This window comes from Ahaetulla prasina, chromosome 4, assembly GCF_028640845.1.
Source record: "Ahaetulla prasina isolate Xishuangbanna chromosome 4, ASM2864084v1, whole genome shotgun sequence".
NCBI classification, from domain to species: domain Eukaryota; kingdom Metazoa; phylum Chordata; class Lepidosauria; order Squamata; family Colubridae; genus Ahaetulla; species Ahaetulla prasina.
Window position 1 is genome coordinate 76,938,299 of NC_080542.1, and position 14,969 is coordinate 76,953,267.

Below are 14,969 nucleotides of genomic sequence, written 5' to 3' on the forward strand. Positions count from 1 at the left end.
ATGCTTCATCACATACATCAAAATATTCCACTGCATTGCTAGCCAGTAAAGGCCTGAAAGATGAAAGAATGATGATATGCCCCCTTCCTCACCTTACCTAAACCCTATTGAGAACTTGTGGGTTCTTGTTAAACAGGAGGTTTACAGTGAAGTAAAATTGTACACCACTCTGAACAGTGTCTTGGAGGCTATGGTTGCTACTGCACAAAAAATTGATTGTCAACAGATCAAGAAGCTGACAGACTCCATGAATGAAAGGCTTATAATTGTTATTGAAAAGAAGGGTGACTATATTGATCACTGTTTTTTTTTAATGTCAGAAATGTTAATTTGTACATTTTGAGTTGTTTCTTTATTATTCTCAATAACAGATGAAAATAAATGAGTGAGATGGGCAAATTTTCATTTTTCATTTAGATGCACAATAATTCTAGAATAGGACCTAACTAGTGTCCGATCAGCTTCAGAACGACTGGACCTCCAGGTGCTCTCTAGGCGTCTTCTCTGGCGTTTCATCTCCCTCAGCCCCTCGGAGAACCAAGGTGCCGGACGAGATCTGCGCCGGGTCAGAGGCCGCAAAGGCACGACATGGTCCAAGGCCCCAGCCGCGGCCTGTTCCCAGGCCACGACTAGTTCCTCAGTCGTGCCGTGGGCCAGATCCTCAGGAAATGGCCCAAGCTCCGTCAGGAACCTCTCGGGGTCCATCAGGCGCCTGGGACGGAACCAACGTATAGGTTCCGTCTCCCTGCGATGGTGAGTGGCGGTTCGGAAGTCTAGGCGAAGGAGAAAATGATCCGACCATGACATTGGTTCTGTTACTAAATCATCTAATTCCAGATCATTTAACCACTGTCCAGAGATATAAATCAGATCCAGCGTGCCTCCCCCCATGTGCGTAGGGCCATCATTTACTCGAATCAAGTCCAAGGCCGTCATGGAAGCCTGGAACTCCCGAGCTGCCGTCGATAACAAGCCAGCTGATGGAAGGTTGAAATCCCCCATGACTATAAGTCTGGGGGTCTCAACCGCCACAGCGGCAAGTACCTCCAACAGCTCAGGCAGGGCTGTGGTCACGCAGCAAGGAGCCAGGTACGCGATCAACAAGCCAACTGATTCCTATGGCCCCACCGCACATAGATGATTCACAGCCGGCAATCTGAGGAACAGTGGCCTCCCTCAGCTCTAGATCTTCCTTAATAACAACCGCCACCCCCCCACCCCTACCTTGGGCCCTCAGCTGATGAAATGCTCGGAAACCTGGAGGGCACAGCTCAACAAGGGGAACCCCCCCCTCTGGACCCAACCAGGTCTCCGTAATGCCCATCAGGTCCGCGGACTCCCCCTGAATAAGATCGCAAATCAGGGGAGCTTTATTAGCCACGGACCGGGCATTACACAACATCAGCCAAAGATCCAAGCTCTGAGGATCATGGCCACCCGAGGAACGGGTAGGGACTGGGGGGCCGGAGCATGTGATCGCTTTCAGACATCGAACACGTGCTCCCAACTCTCGATACGGCCCCCCCTCCGCCATATCATACTTAATAAACTCAAAATTAGGTAAACATTTTGTTGCCTCTGCTTTGGATAAAAAACATGGCATAGTGGTTTATTTGAGAAAAGATATACCAGCCAAGTTAATAGAGGCAGATACTTATGGAAGATATATTGCTATTGAATTTACAATAGAAACAAAAAAGACCCTTTTGTTTGGTATATATGCACCCAATCAGCAACAAGAAAAATTTTATAGAATGTTGTATGATAAGTTGATTCTATGGGATTATAAATCGTGTATTATATTGGGAGATTGGAATGGAGTAATAGATACACGAAAGGACAAGAGAACTTTTTCTAAGAAGATACCTGCACATGCAAAGCTGCCTAAATCCTTTTTTGATATGATAGAAGATTTTGAGTTGAGAGATGTATGGAGACTGCAGAATTTGGAGGAAAGAGACTATACTTTTTTCTCTGATAGGCATCAATCCTTCTCACGTATTGATTTTATTTTAATTTCTAATGACTTGCTTTTTAAGGTGAAGAAAACTAAGATATTTCCAAGATGTTTGTCTGATCATAGTCCTGTTTGGATGGAATTGCAATATGGAAAAGAAGGTAGAAGAACTTGGAGATTAAATGAAAATTTGTTTAGATATCAGGATAATGTAAATCAATGTAAAAAGCAGATGAAAGAATTTTTTGATTATAATTTGAATAATGAAACATCGATAGAAATGGTTTGGGACGCCAGTAAAGCTTTTATGAGAGGTGTATTAATATATATTAATAATAGACAGAGAAATAAGCAACAAAGACAGCGTAGGTATCTAGAAGAGGAAATTTATAAGAAACAACAATTATTAATACATAACCCGCACGATCAAAAACTTAAAGATGCAATAAAGTTATTACAGAATCAATTTAATATGATAATGGCTGATCAGGTGGCAACAAATATACAATATGCCAAACATAATACTTTTGTAATGCAAATAGACCTGGTAGGTGGTTAGCATATACCTTAAGGAAAAGACAAAACAACGTACTATAGAAAAATAGAATATAAAGGTAAAGAGAGATATCAACAGGATAAAATTAAAAAGCTTTTTTAGAATATTATACAAATTTATATCTTAAAGATAATATATTGAATAGGGATATTGATAATTATTTGAAGGAATATAAGGTTAAAAATTTAACTTTAGAACAAACGGATGAACTGAATCGGCCTATAACTTCTGAAGAAATTATTTTGGTAATTAAACAATTAAAAATGGGGAAAACTCCTGGTACGGATGGGCTTACAGTTAGTTATTATAGGAATTTACAGGATGAGATGTTAGGTCCACTTAAGGAATTATTTAATCAGATACAAATAGGAGGGGGAATTCCCCCCTCATGGAGAACCTCTTTTATTTCATTGATACCAAAAGAGGAACAGGATTGTTCTAAACCTGGGAACTATAGGCCAATCTCGCTTTTAAATAATGATTATAAGATTTTTGTTAAAATAATAGCTAATAGATTAATGTTGATTTTGCAGTGAAGAATTCATACTGATCAATCTGGATTTATAAAAGGGAGACAGATGAGGAATAATGTTAGACAGATTGTTAATTTACTGGAGTATTTAGAAAAGAAAAATTTTATTCCAGCAGCATTTATTTTTCTTGATGCAGAGGAAGCTTTTGATCGATTGCATTGGGATTTTTTATTTAAATTAATAGAAAAGATGCAATTTGGAGATGGTTTTACAAGAATAATTAGGGCAATTTATGGAGAGCAAACAGCACAGATAGAATGGATATTGAAAGTTGCCAATTTGGCTGAGATGGCGAAGATATCTGCCTTTTTGAAAGACAATACGTAAGAAAGATACTTAAAGGAATGGGAAAAATGATTGACTATATTCAAAGTAGATATCAGACTAAGAGTTATCAGACTGTTTTTGAATGATTATGATGTATTATTTTTGATTGTTTTGGGGGGAAGTTAGGAACTGATGATTGTAGGGGTATAATTAAGTTGGGACGAAAATTTTTTAGCATATGTTTGTTTTATTTTTAACTATACCTTGTGCTCATTCCGGGAAGTCGGGGGGGGGGAGGGGGTTGTGAAGGGAGGGGGGAGGGGGGAAAGGGGGGGAAAAATTTCTGTAAAACCTTTTGAATTAAAAAAAAAAAGTATTAGAAAGATTTCTCCAAACTGTTAGTTTGGTTTGTTCACATACTTACATTTCCTCTGCTGAGGAACACAGTGACTTGACCTTCATCCCGAATCTCAGAAAACATGGGTGCTCCCACCAACAGGTCTGAAAGTCCATCAGAATTCAGATCAACTGCACATAAGGAGGAGCCAAAGTAAGAGCCCATCTGCAACCAAACCGAATCACAACAAAGCATTCAGTATCTGCCCACACACAAGAGAAAATCACACAAACTTTTGTCTCTTTTTTTGTAAGTGAAACTACAATTTGCTGATCTATCTCACACCTGGCAGCTGTAAATGCCAGTTGCAATAGTTTTCTACTATCAACTGGATAGGGCAGCTGCTCTTACTGTTATGGTTGAACACCAGTGAAAACATCAAGAGATATAGACTGGATTTGACATCTTTATCCAACTATCAAGGTCTGGGATAAGCATTTGTTGTTTGATTTTTTTTATAATCAATTTAATTGATTCCCCACACACACACACTCATGCATTGTTTATGAAGAGTATTGACCATATCATATCTTATACACCTTAACTTAACATATCCAAATATATTTTAGTTACAATTTCTGCCAAAATATTCTTTTTACCATATTTTAATCACAATCTTAATGCTTAATGCTCATTTATATAAACCACATCTTCTTTTGCCCTCAAGTTCAAGTTTCTGCATTTTAACTAACATATATTCTTTTTTATTGTTTTTAGCTAATTCAATTTTTATCCTGATGTATTCAAATGTGTTCGGGGTTGTCTTTCTTCCATTTCATCTTTTCCATTTTACAGCAATCTTTCTTCCCTTTCTTATCCTCTTCCTTCCTTCTTTTAACCTTCCTACTTTCTTCTCTCCTCTCCTATTCCTTCACTACATCCCCTTCCTTCCCCCCTCCTCCATTTTCCCTTCCACTCTGACCTTCTCTCCTACTGTTATTTCCCCTTCATTTCTTCCTCTCCTCTCCTCTCCTTTCCTCTCCCTTTCTTCTTTCTCTCTCTCTCTCTCCTTTTCCCTTTCTTATCTCTCTCCTCCTTATCTCTCTCCATTACTGTATTCATTTTGATTTTTCCACTATGGTGTGCAGACAACCCCGATTTTCCCATTTATTGAGTCTATTTTTCAGAGAATTCCTCTCATATATTTTAATTATTAACATTTTCATCTTGTACTGTCTTTGCTTTACTACCCAGTAGTAATTACAATCTTCCATCTCTTATTTTCTTTAAATTCTTATATCCAGTTCGACAATAATTATTTTTCTCTTACGTTAAGGTACATCATTTACTAACATTTCAATTTTATTCCATTTTACATCTCATTTTCAATTATTTTCACCTATAAACCATTCTATCTTTCACATTTTATCTGCTGGTATATTTCTCTTAAACAATATATTTCTTCCTTTTTTACTTCTTTTCAAATTTATATCTTAATGTCAATTAATTTCTTTATTCTTTTCTATATTTAAAATTTATTTCTTTACCATCCACTATAATTCTTTCCAATTCCATGCATCCTCAAACAATAAAACATATAACCCATTGTATCTTTCACATTTCATCTACTTCCTTTACAATAATCTATATGTTTCTTCTAATTAACTTCTTCCATATACTTTCTACATCTATTTTAATTTCTTTTTTACTATTAATTTTTCTTCCCCTTTTAACCATTTTCCTTCAAACTCTCCAAACTTCCATTTTTTAAATATTTTCTCTCCTTTCTCCCATTCTCTTGTCTTCTTTTTCTTCTCTTTCTTATATCTTCCTTTCCACATCCTTTCTCTACTTTTTACTCTTTTGATTTTTCCCCTCAATCTTCCCCATTTCCTCCTCTTCTCTTCTTTCTTGAGAAATACTCTCCCCTATCTAATTTAACTCTGTCACTGTTAATCCCAGTGTAATCATTTATTTTTTTCACTCTTTTAATTCCCCCCTCAATGTTTTCCCATTTCCTTCTTTTCTCTTCTTTTTTAAAGTATACTTTCCCCTATCTGTTTTTTTGCACTGTTAATCCCACTGTAATCATCTATGTTTCTGTCTTCATCTATATAATTGTCTTCAATTATTTCCTTTTCAGCATTATATTTTTGTTCCTCTTGTTTCTCCCTCACAATTACTTTTTTACATTTTAGCCATTCTTCTACTTCCCTGTTTCCCTTAAAAGATTCTTGCACCATTTGAAGCATTTCCCTTAATTCCTCTTACTCATCCTCCCAACTCTCCATGTTCTCAATTTAAGGAGAAAAGATTTTCAAATTTGTTATTTTAACTTATATATAGTTCAAATTCAAGTCCATGTAATGTCCCTTTTTTCTTTTCTTTTTTATTTCCTGAAAATGTCCAATTCAGATGTTCCTTTAAGCTGTTCCAATTGAAGTCTTTGTTGATTCCACTCCCTTTTTTTTTGCAATCATGCTACAGCTGTATTAACAAAGCCTCCTTCTGACTTTCCCACGTTGGTCTAAATGATGCGATACTTTCTTTCCTCCAGCAGATGTCTCTAATTCACAAGTTCCTTGGTAACAAAATGTCACTTGTTAATCCACAAAGTTAATTACTTCCTGTCTCAATTCTTTTGTTAGCAAAAGGTGTTTTCCTTCAATTTTCTTTTCCTTTTATTATTTTTAATTTCTTCCAAAGCCAGTTTTAAATCCAGATGGAAAGTTTTCTTTTCAGGGCTTAAATCACAAAGTTCTGCTTAGCTTTTTGTTTCCTTCGCTTTATATTTCCGCGTGCCAATTAGCTGCTAATTTCAAGTTGAAAACTCCTTTTAAGCTTTGAAAAATTTTCTTCTTACCTGTGAGTTGGCCAATCGCTCACCCAATAACAATACTCCATTCAATCACCACTCCTGCTGAAGTCTCTTTGTGTGGCCGCCCCAGCTTTTGACAGCTCCTAATGGCTGTCTTCCCGTGCCATTGGATCGGAGGCTAATGCCGGCGCTCCACAGAATTTGCAACTTCCCTGTTCGCACTGGTCTGTGCCTCCCTTCTTCACTGTCTCTACAAGACAGTTATGGTCCATAAAGGACCCCCAAACGGCTGGGATATCAGCATTTTCTCAGGAGCACCGGGACTTGCTGTCTCGCTGAGACACTGGCCACTCCCCTCTTGTTTGATGATGTGTTAAATGTATTGTTGCAAGAGGCTACCTGTTCCATGAAAAGCTGCCTTTAGCAATTGACTGATGGAGATTTTTGTTTCAGTGCCAATGGTATTCAAGTGGTGCTCCAGTTGTTTTGGTATTACTATTGATACTACTTTTATTTTAATTTATTTTTTGCCACAATCATTCTATTGCTATTTGCAGGTCTTTATATTTTGCGATTTTCTCCAGTTCTTTCTCTTCTCCTGTCTCCAGGTACTGCCTTGTCTATTATCCAAACTTTCTTAACAACAATTGTTAAGTCTATATTAGTTCATACACCATATCAATCTTATTTCATTCTTCAACATAGTGACTAAATTAGTAGACTAGAGAAATACTGTGGACATAATACACTTAGACTTCAGCAAGGTATTCAACAAAGTAGACCACAACCTAATTCTTGGTAAGCTAGAAAAAAGTGGGATAGATAGCTTCACCACCAGATGGATTCGCAAATGACTGACAAACCGTACTCAATGATTAGTCTCTAATGGAGAGAAGTAAGCAGTGGGATACCACAAGGTTCCATCTTAGGTCCACCAGTACTCTTCAATATTTTCATAAATAACTTAGATGAGGGAACAGAAGGGGAACAGAATAGCTCAGGCTGTTAGAGCCTGTTATTAGAACACAGTAGCCTGCAATTACTGCAGGTTCAAGCCCGGCCCAAGGTTGACTCAGCCTTCCATCCTTTATAAGGTAGGTAAAATGAGGACCCAGATTGTTGAGGGGGCAATAAGTTGACTTTGTAAAAATATACAAATAGAATGAGACTATTGCCTTATACACTGTAAGCCGCCCTGAGTCTTCAGAGAAGGGCGGGATATAAATGTAAACAAAAACAAAAAAACTCACCAAATTTTCAGATTATGCTAAACTGGCAGGATTAGCTAACACCCTAGAAGATAGGCTCAAGACCCAGATGGATCATGACAGACTTGAACACTGGGCCCCATCTAACAAAATGAAATTCAATGTAAAGAAAAGTAAAGTCTTAGGCAAGAAAAACCAAAAGTATGCATATAGACTGGATGAAATCAGGCTTAATAGCAGTAACTGTGAGAGGGATCTTGGAGTCTTAGTGGACAACCAGCTGAATATGAGCCAGCAGTGTGCAGCAGCAGCCAAAAAAGTCAATGCAATCCGAAGTTGCATTAACAGAGGGATACAATCAAGATCAAGTGAGGTACTAATACCACTCTAAGTAAGACCACACCTAGAATACTGCATCCGGTTTTGGTCATCACACTATAAAAAAGATGTTGAGACTAGAAAAAGTACAGAGAAGAACAACCAGGGGACTGGAGACTAAAACATATGAAGAACGGTTACATGAACTGGGCATGGCTAGTGTAGTGAAGAGAAGGACTAGAACAGACATGATAACACTGTTCCAATATTTAAGGCACTGCCACAGAGAGGAAGGGTCAAGCTGTTTTCAAAGGCACCTGAGCCAGACAAGAAATAATGGATGGAAACTGAACAAGGAGAGATTCAACCTGGAAATAAGGAGAAAATTTCTGACAGTAAGAACAATCAACCAATGGAATGGACATTGGCTTACCTGAATGTCCATTTTCTAAGCGCTGCGAAGACATTCTACGTATGGGTTAATCTCTCATCTATTTGCTCAAGACTGACTAATTTTTTTCTTTTTCCATGACCACGCCTCCTACTTTCTGTGGTCTTCAGTCTTTTCACGAAGATGTAATCATCCAAGAACCTGTATCACAAGGAAACAAAAGAAAGAATACCCACCCCTGCCAGGATCAGGCAGCCTACAGAGTGGGTTGGAATGGCTTCGCAGCGCTTCAAAAATGGACATTCAGGTAAGCCAATGTCCGCTTTCCAAAGCGCTGCTCCAACATTCCACCTATGGGACATACCCAAGCTTACAGACTCTGGGCTGGAGTCTGACTGATCCCCTGGTCCTAGGTGGGAATGACACTTTGCAAAACTCTCCTCCCAAATGATGCTTCCGCAGAGGCAAAAGTGTCCAATTTGTAATGTCTGACAAAAGATGACAAGGATGACCATGTGGCTGCTCTACAAATGTCTGAAATAGAAGCTTGAGTGGCCCAAGCAGTCGTGGTAGCCGCGCTGCGAGTAGAATGTGCCAAAATACATCCAAGTAAGAGTTTGGCCTTGAACTCATATGTTTTTGTGATATAGGCTTTCAGCCACCTGCCCACCATAGCAGAAGAAATCTTTCAACCCATAGACAAAGGATGAAAGGATACAAACAAGGCTTCAGTCCGATGAAAGAAAGCCATTCTTCTTATATACCTGCGGAGAGCCCTGTGCCATCTGAATTCCATTGGATATTGTGGATCTGAACAGTAATCAGGAAGAATAAGCTCCTGTGCCCGGTGAAACCAAGAATTCACCTTAGGCAGAAAGGCCAGGTCCATTCGTAAAACCACTCTGTTAATATGGAAAATACAGAGGTCCTTCCGGATCGATAAGGCCACCGGTTCCAAGATTCTTCTAGCTGATGTAATCGCTAGAAGAAAGGCAACCTTGCGAGTCAGAAAACATACACTGATGGAACCCAATGGCTCAAATGGAGAAGATGTGAGGGCTTGAAGCACCAGAGACAAATCCCATGCAGGGTAACGATGCACCACAGGACAGCTGAGATTGGCAGCTCCTTGGAGAAAACAATGAACCCTCGGATGTTGAGAAAGGGACCAATGGGAATTACAAGTAAGTATTGTCTATAAGATGGCCACCTGTCGATGTAAGGTGGCCAGCCCCAAACCATTGTCCAGTCCCACTTGCAGAAACTCCAAAACCTCCGGAACCAAAGCCGATATAGGGTCTACATGTACCTTTGCAGACCACCGAAATAAGACTCGGCAGGAAGCATCATAAATCCTGTTTGTAGATCCCCATCTGGATGTCTGCATTGTGCATATCACCTTATCAGAAATGTTGGCCTTGCTCAGAAGGACCCTTTCAAGTGCCAAATGGTTAAATGGAGCCATTGGGGCTCCGGATGGAGGACAGCCCCTTGGCTGAGCAAAATCCTATCTCGTGGAATCCTCCATGAAGGGGACACAGAAAGACTGACTAGGTCTGTGAACAAGACCAGCGAGGCCAATGAGGAGCAACCAGAAAATGTTCAGCTCATCTGTCAACAGCTTCTGAAGCACTCTTGGAATGAGTGGAATGGGCGGGAACATGTAGAGCAGTCCCCATGGCCAGTGGCACTGAAGAGCGTTGTAATTCTCTACACTGAGAGCATATGCACCAAGACAAATTCCTTGTGTGTCCAATCACACTTGGCCAATAAAAATTGTATTCTATTCTCCTGGAACCCAAAACCTGGAGAAGTAGCTCGGTAGCTGTGCATTTTCAGGACTGGCAAAGAGGTCGAGAATGAGAACTCCGAACCTTTGAGACAACTCCTGTAACTGCCATTCGCTCAGGTCCAGGCACTCTGCTCAGCCAATCCGCTTTGACATTGGATGCTCCAGAGATGTATTCCGCTTTGATTGATAGCGTGTGCTTCTCTGCCCAACGCATCAGTTTCTCCGCTTTGGCCATCAGAGACCTATACTGAGTGCCCCCTTCTCGATTGATAAGTGCCTTTGTGGCCATATTGTCTGCCAACACTAACACATGCTGACCTGTCATCTTGGTCTGAAAGTGACAGAGGGCTAGTCGCACTGCTCTCAATTCCAACCAATTGATGCTGTTCATACATTCCAGTGGAGACCAGTGTCCCTGAGCCACCTGCGACAGAAGGTGAGCGTCCCAACCTTGAAGACTTACATCCGTCGTCAGAACGATCCAGTCAGGTTCCTGGAACACACACCACTGAAGTAGGGCCGCTGAAGTCCATCAGTGAAGTGAAATCTGATGTTATCTTCACCTTGGCCTTCGAATTGTTGCACACCGCCTTTTGAAAAGGTAGTAGAAACCATTGAAGCAGACAAGCATGACAGCAAGCCCAGGCTATACAGGAAATCATTTTTCTGAGCAGTTGGGACAGCAGAAGGAGAGAAACAGATCTGCTGGAGACCACTTGTAATGCCAACTCCTTGATGCTGCATGAACAGTCAGGAGACAGGAAGACTTGGCCTTTGAGCGAGTCTATCACTGCTCCCAAGTATAGAATATGGGTGGCAGGCTGCAAGTGGCTCTTTGCCCAATTGATGGTAAACCCATGTAGTTGCAGAATGCGAACCACTGTTGCGCTGTTCTTTGCTGCCTACAATAGTGAAGGCGACAGGATTAAAATGTCGTTCAGGTAACACAGGATGCGTGTTGGAATCACCTGGACAGATGTCACCACTGTTACCAACAACTTGGTGAATGTTTGCAGAGCCGACTGAATGGCATGGCCCAATATTGGAAATGTTGACTGGCGTATGCAAAGCGGAGGAACTTGCGATGGGCCTGATGAATTGGGACATGTAGTAGGTAGGCTTCTTTGAGGTCCACCAACTGTAACAGGTCCCCTTCCCTTATGCAATCTAGAATAGATTTCAAGGATTGCATTTTGAACCTCCTGTATAGAATGAATTGATTGAGGTGCTTGAGATTCAAGATTCCCCTTCAGTCCCCCAAATTTTTGGGTACCAGGAAAAGGATGAAATAAAAACCTGTCCCTTCTTGACCCTTTGGTACCAGCTCAATGGCCCTGATGTCCAACAAATGTTGGATCTTGGCCTCCATGAGCTGTTTCTTGCCATGCTGGTGCGGAACTGGACACTGCAGGTAGTGGCTTGGGGGGCTGGATAGGAATTCCAAGGTGAGACCGTATGATGGACCATACTCCACCGTCCAAGAAATCCAAGCATCTGTTGTAGTTGAGACCCACTGCTGGTGGAAATATTGTAGACGTCCGCCAATGGGAAGAGGTGACATGGTGTCACTTGCCATGATGAAAGGCCCGTGACCCACCCCCTCGAAAGGGCTTCTTTTGTGGAGCTTGGCATCTGCTCCAAAAAATGGAAAGACTGCCTGTCAAAGGGCCTGTTAAATCCTTGCTGATAGGACTGCTGGAAATAGGACCCACTGGTCCCCGGCTCCTGATGAAATGGCTGCCGTTGCGAATAAGGCATGTATCTGCGCTCAGATCGCTTGTATGAGGAAGGTAGAACCTTCTGATTGTCTTTATCTTCTATGAGAAGTGCTCTTCAAAAAGTGCTGAACCTTTGTAAGGCACTAAAGCCAACTTCCATTTTAACTTCGTCAGCCTTCCAATTGAGCAGTCATAACAGCTGGCGTGATGAAACGCTGGATGTCAAGGCTCTAGAAGCAAATTTTGCTGCATCTAAAGATGCATCTGCAGTAAATATTCCACTTTAGCTTTATGGAGTAAGGACTTAAAGAGCGATGGGCGGAACAGACCAAGAAAGGCTGGCCTACCAGGTCTCAGCTCTTCATCCTCTGAAAATTCCATCTCTTCTGGACACTCCTCCCCTTGTGAAGAAACTTTACCACTAAAAGACTCGTGTTGTGAAGGAGAAATCTGTCGCCAGTCACAACAGGCTGAATCTGCTGAATAGGTCTGGTTGCCAGCAAAGACACCTGACTGGTGTGCTGAATACCTGCTGCCAGCATTTTGGACAGGGTATCAGAAATCAAACCCTGGATATCCAAAGGTTGAACAGACAAAGACTGTTCTTCTGCATGCAACCCTGCTGCAGTAAATGTTGCCTCAGGACCCTGATGGCCAGGTGCCAACTGACAACTAGTCCCCACCTGTGGTGTGCTCTGGCCTGCCACAGGATCAACTTGCACAACCTCAGGCAATGGTTGAGAAGACATTCCAGGCTCAGATGTAGCCCAACTTTGGCTTGCAGCAGCAGCAATAAGTTGCAATTGGAGTAATACGCTGGAGCAGCTGATATGGCAGCAGATGTGGAAGCACGCAGATCTTCCGCAACCAAGGCAGTGCACTGTGCCTTATCAAACTGTTTCCCTAAGGCCTTGTGGTGCCTGCCCACATCTTTGTCTGCCCCTGCAGTCCATCTTGCAGATCCTCCTGATGAAGGTCTAGCTTTGGCTAACTTACTTCTGGTAGATTTAGAAATATGTTTAGAACCAGCCCTTGTGACTCTATGGAGCCTTGGAGGGCTAACAGTAGGTTCTAAGTCAGAAGATACATCAGAGGCAGACATGATAAATAGAGTGTTTCCAATAAGTCCAGAAATTAATTACTTTCAGGAATATACTGTATGCAGAAAAATTAGGGTAAGGGAAATTCCCAATTACCATACAAAAAATACCAGTTCAAAGGATGACTGGGCTTCAGAAACACAGCAAATAAGGAACATGTTGCTCCCAGGCAAACCTGTCCTTCCAGAAGCTGATCTCAGCATCAGATGCAGACTGCAAGATCCTTATCTGCAGAAAGATCCCAGGCAGAAGAACGACCAATTCAGCACAGAGCCAAAGAACTCTAAACGCTGCTTCGCAATTCAAGGAGCTAAGCCAGGCTTGCAATTGAAGAAATGAGCTTCCTGGCTCTCTCTGCTCTGACAATGCCCAAAATAGACTATAAATGGCAAGTGCAGGCAGGAAGAAACCCCCTGCGCCTGTGCAATTAGAAACAGCTGTACTTCAGCGCAAAACCCCTTCGTGCTTCCAACGAATGGCGGATGCTATAAAACTGCCTTTTTGAAGAGCCACTGCTGCATTCAGTTTCCAAATAGGTGCAGAGGCAAAAACAAAGCCTCTCACATGCCACAAAGCACTTCCTGGTTGACGGAGTTTGCACTCAGGTCCCGGTCAGTGACTCCATAGCCGTTCAACACATGCTGGAGCTGTGATTGTAGTAAGGACTCTGTTAACTCTCAATCACCCCCCCCACACACACATCAGCGGCAACCCAAACCTCGGAGGCGCCCAAACGACACACACACCAGACTGCTGCTTCCTCAAAAAATAAACAATCAGGGTGGAGGAAGATGATCTGGATTTCCCAGAGACATCTAACCCTCCAGCAGCAGCAAAGGAGATCAAATTCTCCTACTTAGTTTAAATGCACCACTCCAGGCTCCATTTAACAATTCCAGAAATTTTTTAAAAGTAACTATAATGAAAAAATTCCAAATAAACAACCAAAAAACCAAAGGAAAATTTTTAAAAACAAGAAATATAGGTTAATCTGGCATCTATTTGCCAGATGACTGAAACTCAAGTCTTGATTAATAGACTGAGTGAAAAGACTAAAGACCACAGAAAGTAGGAGGCGTGGTCATGGAAAAAGAAAAAAACTACACTCTGTTTTGAGCAAATAGATGAGAGATTAACCCATACGTGGAATGTCAAAGCAGCGCTTTGGAAAACAGCTTGCCTTCAGAAGTTGTGGGAGCTTCATCACTGGAGGCTTTCAAGAAGTGATTGGACTGCCATTTGTCAGAACTGGTGTAGGGTCTCCTGCTTGCGGGGGTGGGTGGGTTAGATATTGTTAAAATAGGACTCACTTGACCAAAATATAACTGAATTTTTATTTCTAAGTGGACTGTGCAAATCCAGTTATTGTGTTTAGTTAATAATTCAGTGTGTTCGAGAAATCTCATATTTGGTAAATTCATTAAACTGCATGCAGATTAAGTTATCATGTGTTACTTTGTTATGCAAATATAAATTCTGTTTGACCTAAAAGTAGGATCATCAAACTAGGCTTTCAGAAATTATTTACAGAGGTTGCTTACTGTTTAAAGAATTGGAATTCCACCGACTCCTTAATTTAGCCACCAACTTTTCTTCAACCAAGATGAGCCCATACTTCAGCCAATAGATTAGGTCAGTCATGCAGTGGCAACCCTGCCTTTCATAGTTGAATTAAAATGGACTTTTCAGTACTGAAAAATTGTAGGCACAGTTTTACAAACCAGAGTAGGAAGAAACTGAAAGACAAGAATCAACTCTGAGAACTCTAAGAGAGTTCTCTGAGAACTCTAATTCTGTTTACTTTTCTAGGTTGCTGGTCAATCATCAGCTAATCCCATCTGGATTCCTTTTATTCTTTGCAATTGTATACAGCAGTGTTATTTTAACTTCCTAGATTATGAATGCAGTAACTAAATAATATGTCACTATGCAATTTCATGAAGGAAAAGATCACTGCTATATGTCTGGATTGCC

The 14,969-nt window shown here is 41.0% G+C and overlaps 1 protein-coding gene across 15 annotated transcripts in view; it reads right to left on the reverse strand.

Moving 5' to 3' along the window:
• The window catches only part of ITGA9 (integrin subunit alpha 9), a 762,385-nt gene that overhangs the window by 661,528 nt on the left and 85,888 nt on the right, over nucleotides 1–14,969 (reverse strand). For all 15 annotated transcript variants that reach the window (XM_058183141.1, XM_058183147.1, XM_058183148.1 and 12 more), the window contains one exon: nucleotides 3,738–3,875. In XM_058183141.1, coding sequence (XP_058039124.1) covers nucleotides 3,738–3,875 — 138 coding nt within the window. The remainder of the gene's footprint in view (nucleotides 1–3,737; nucleotides 3,876–14,969) is intronic.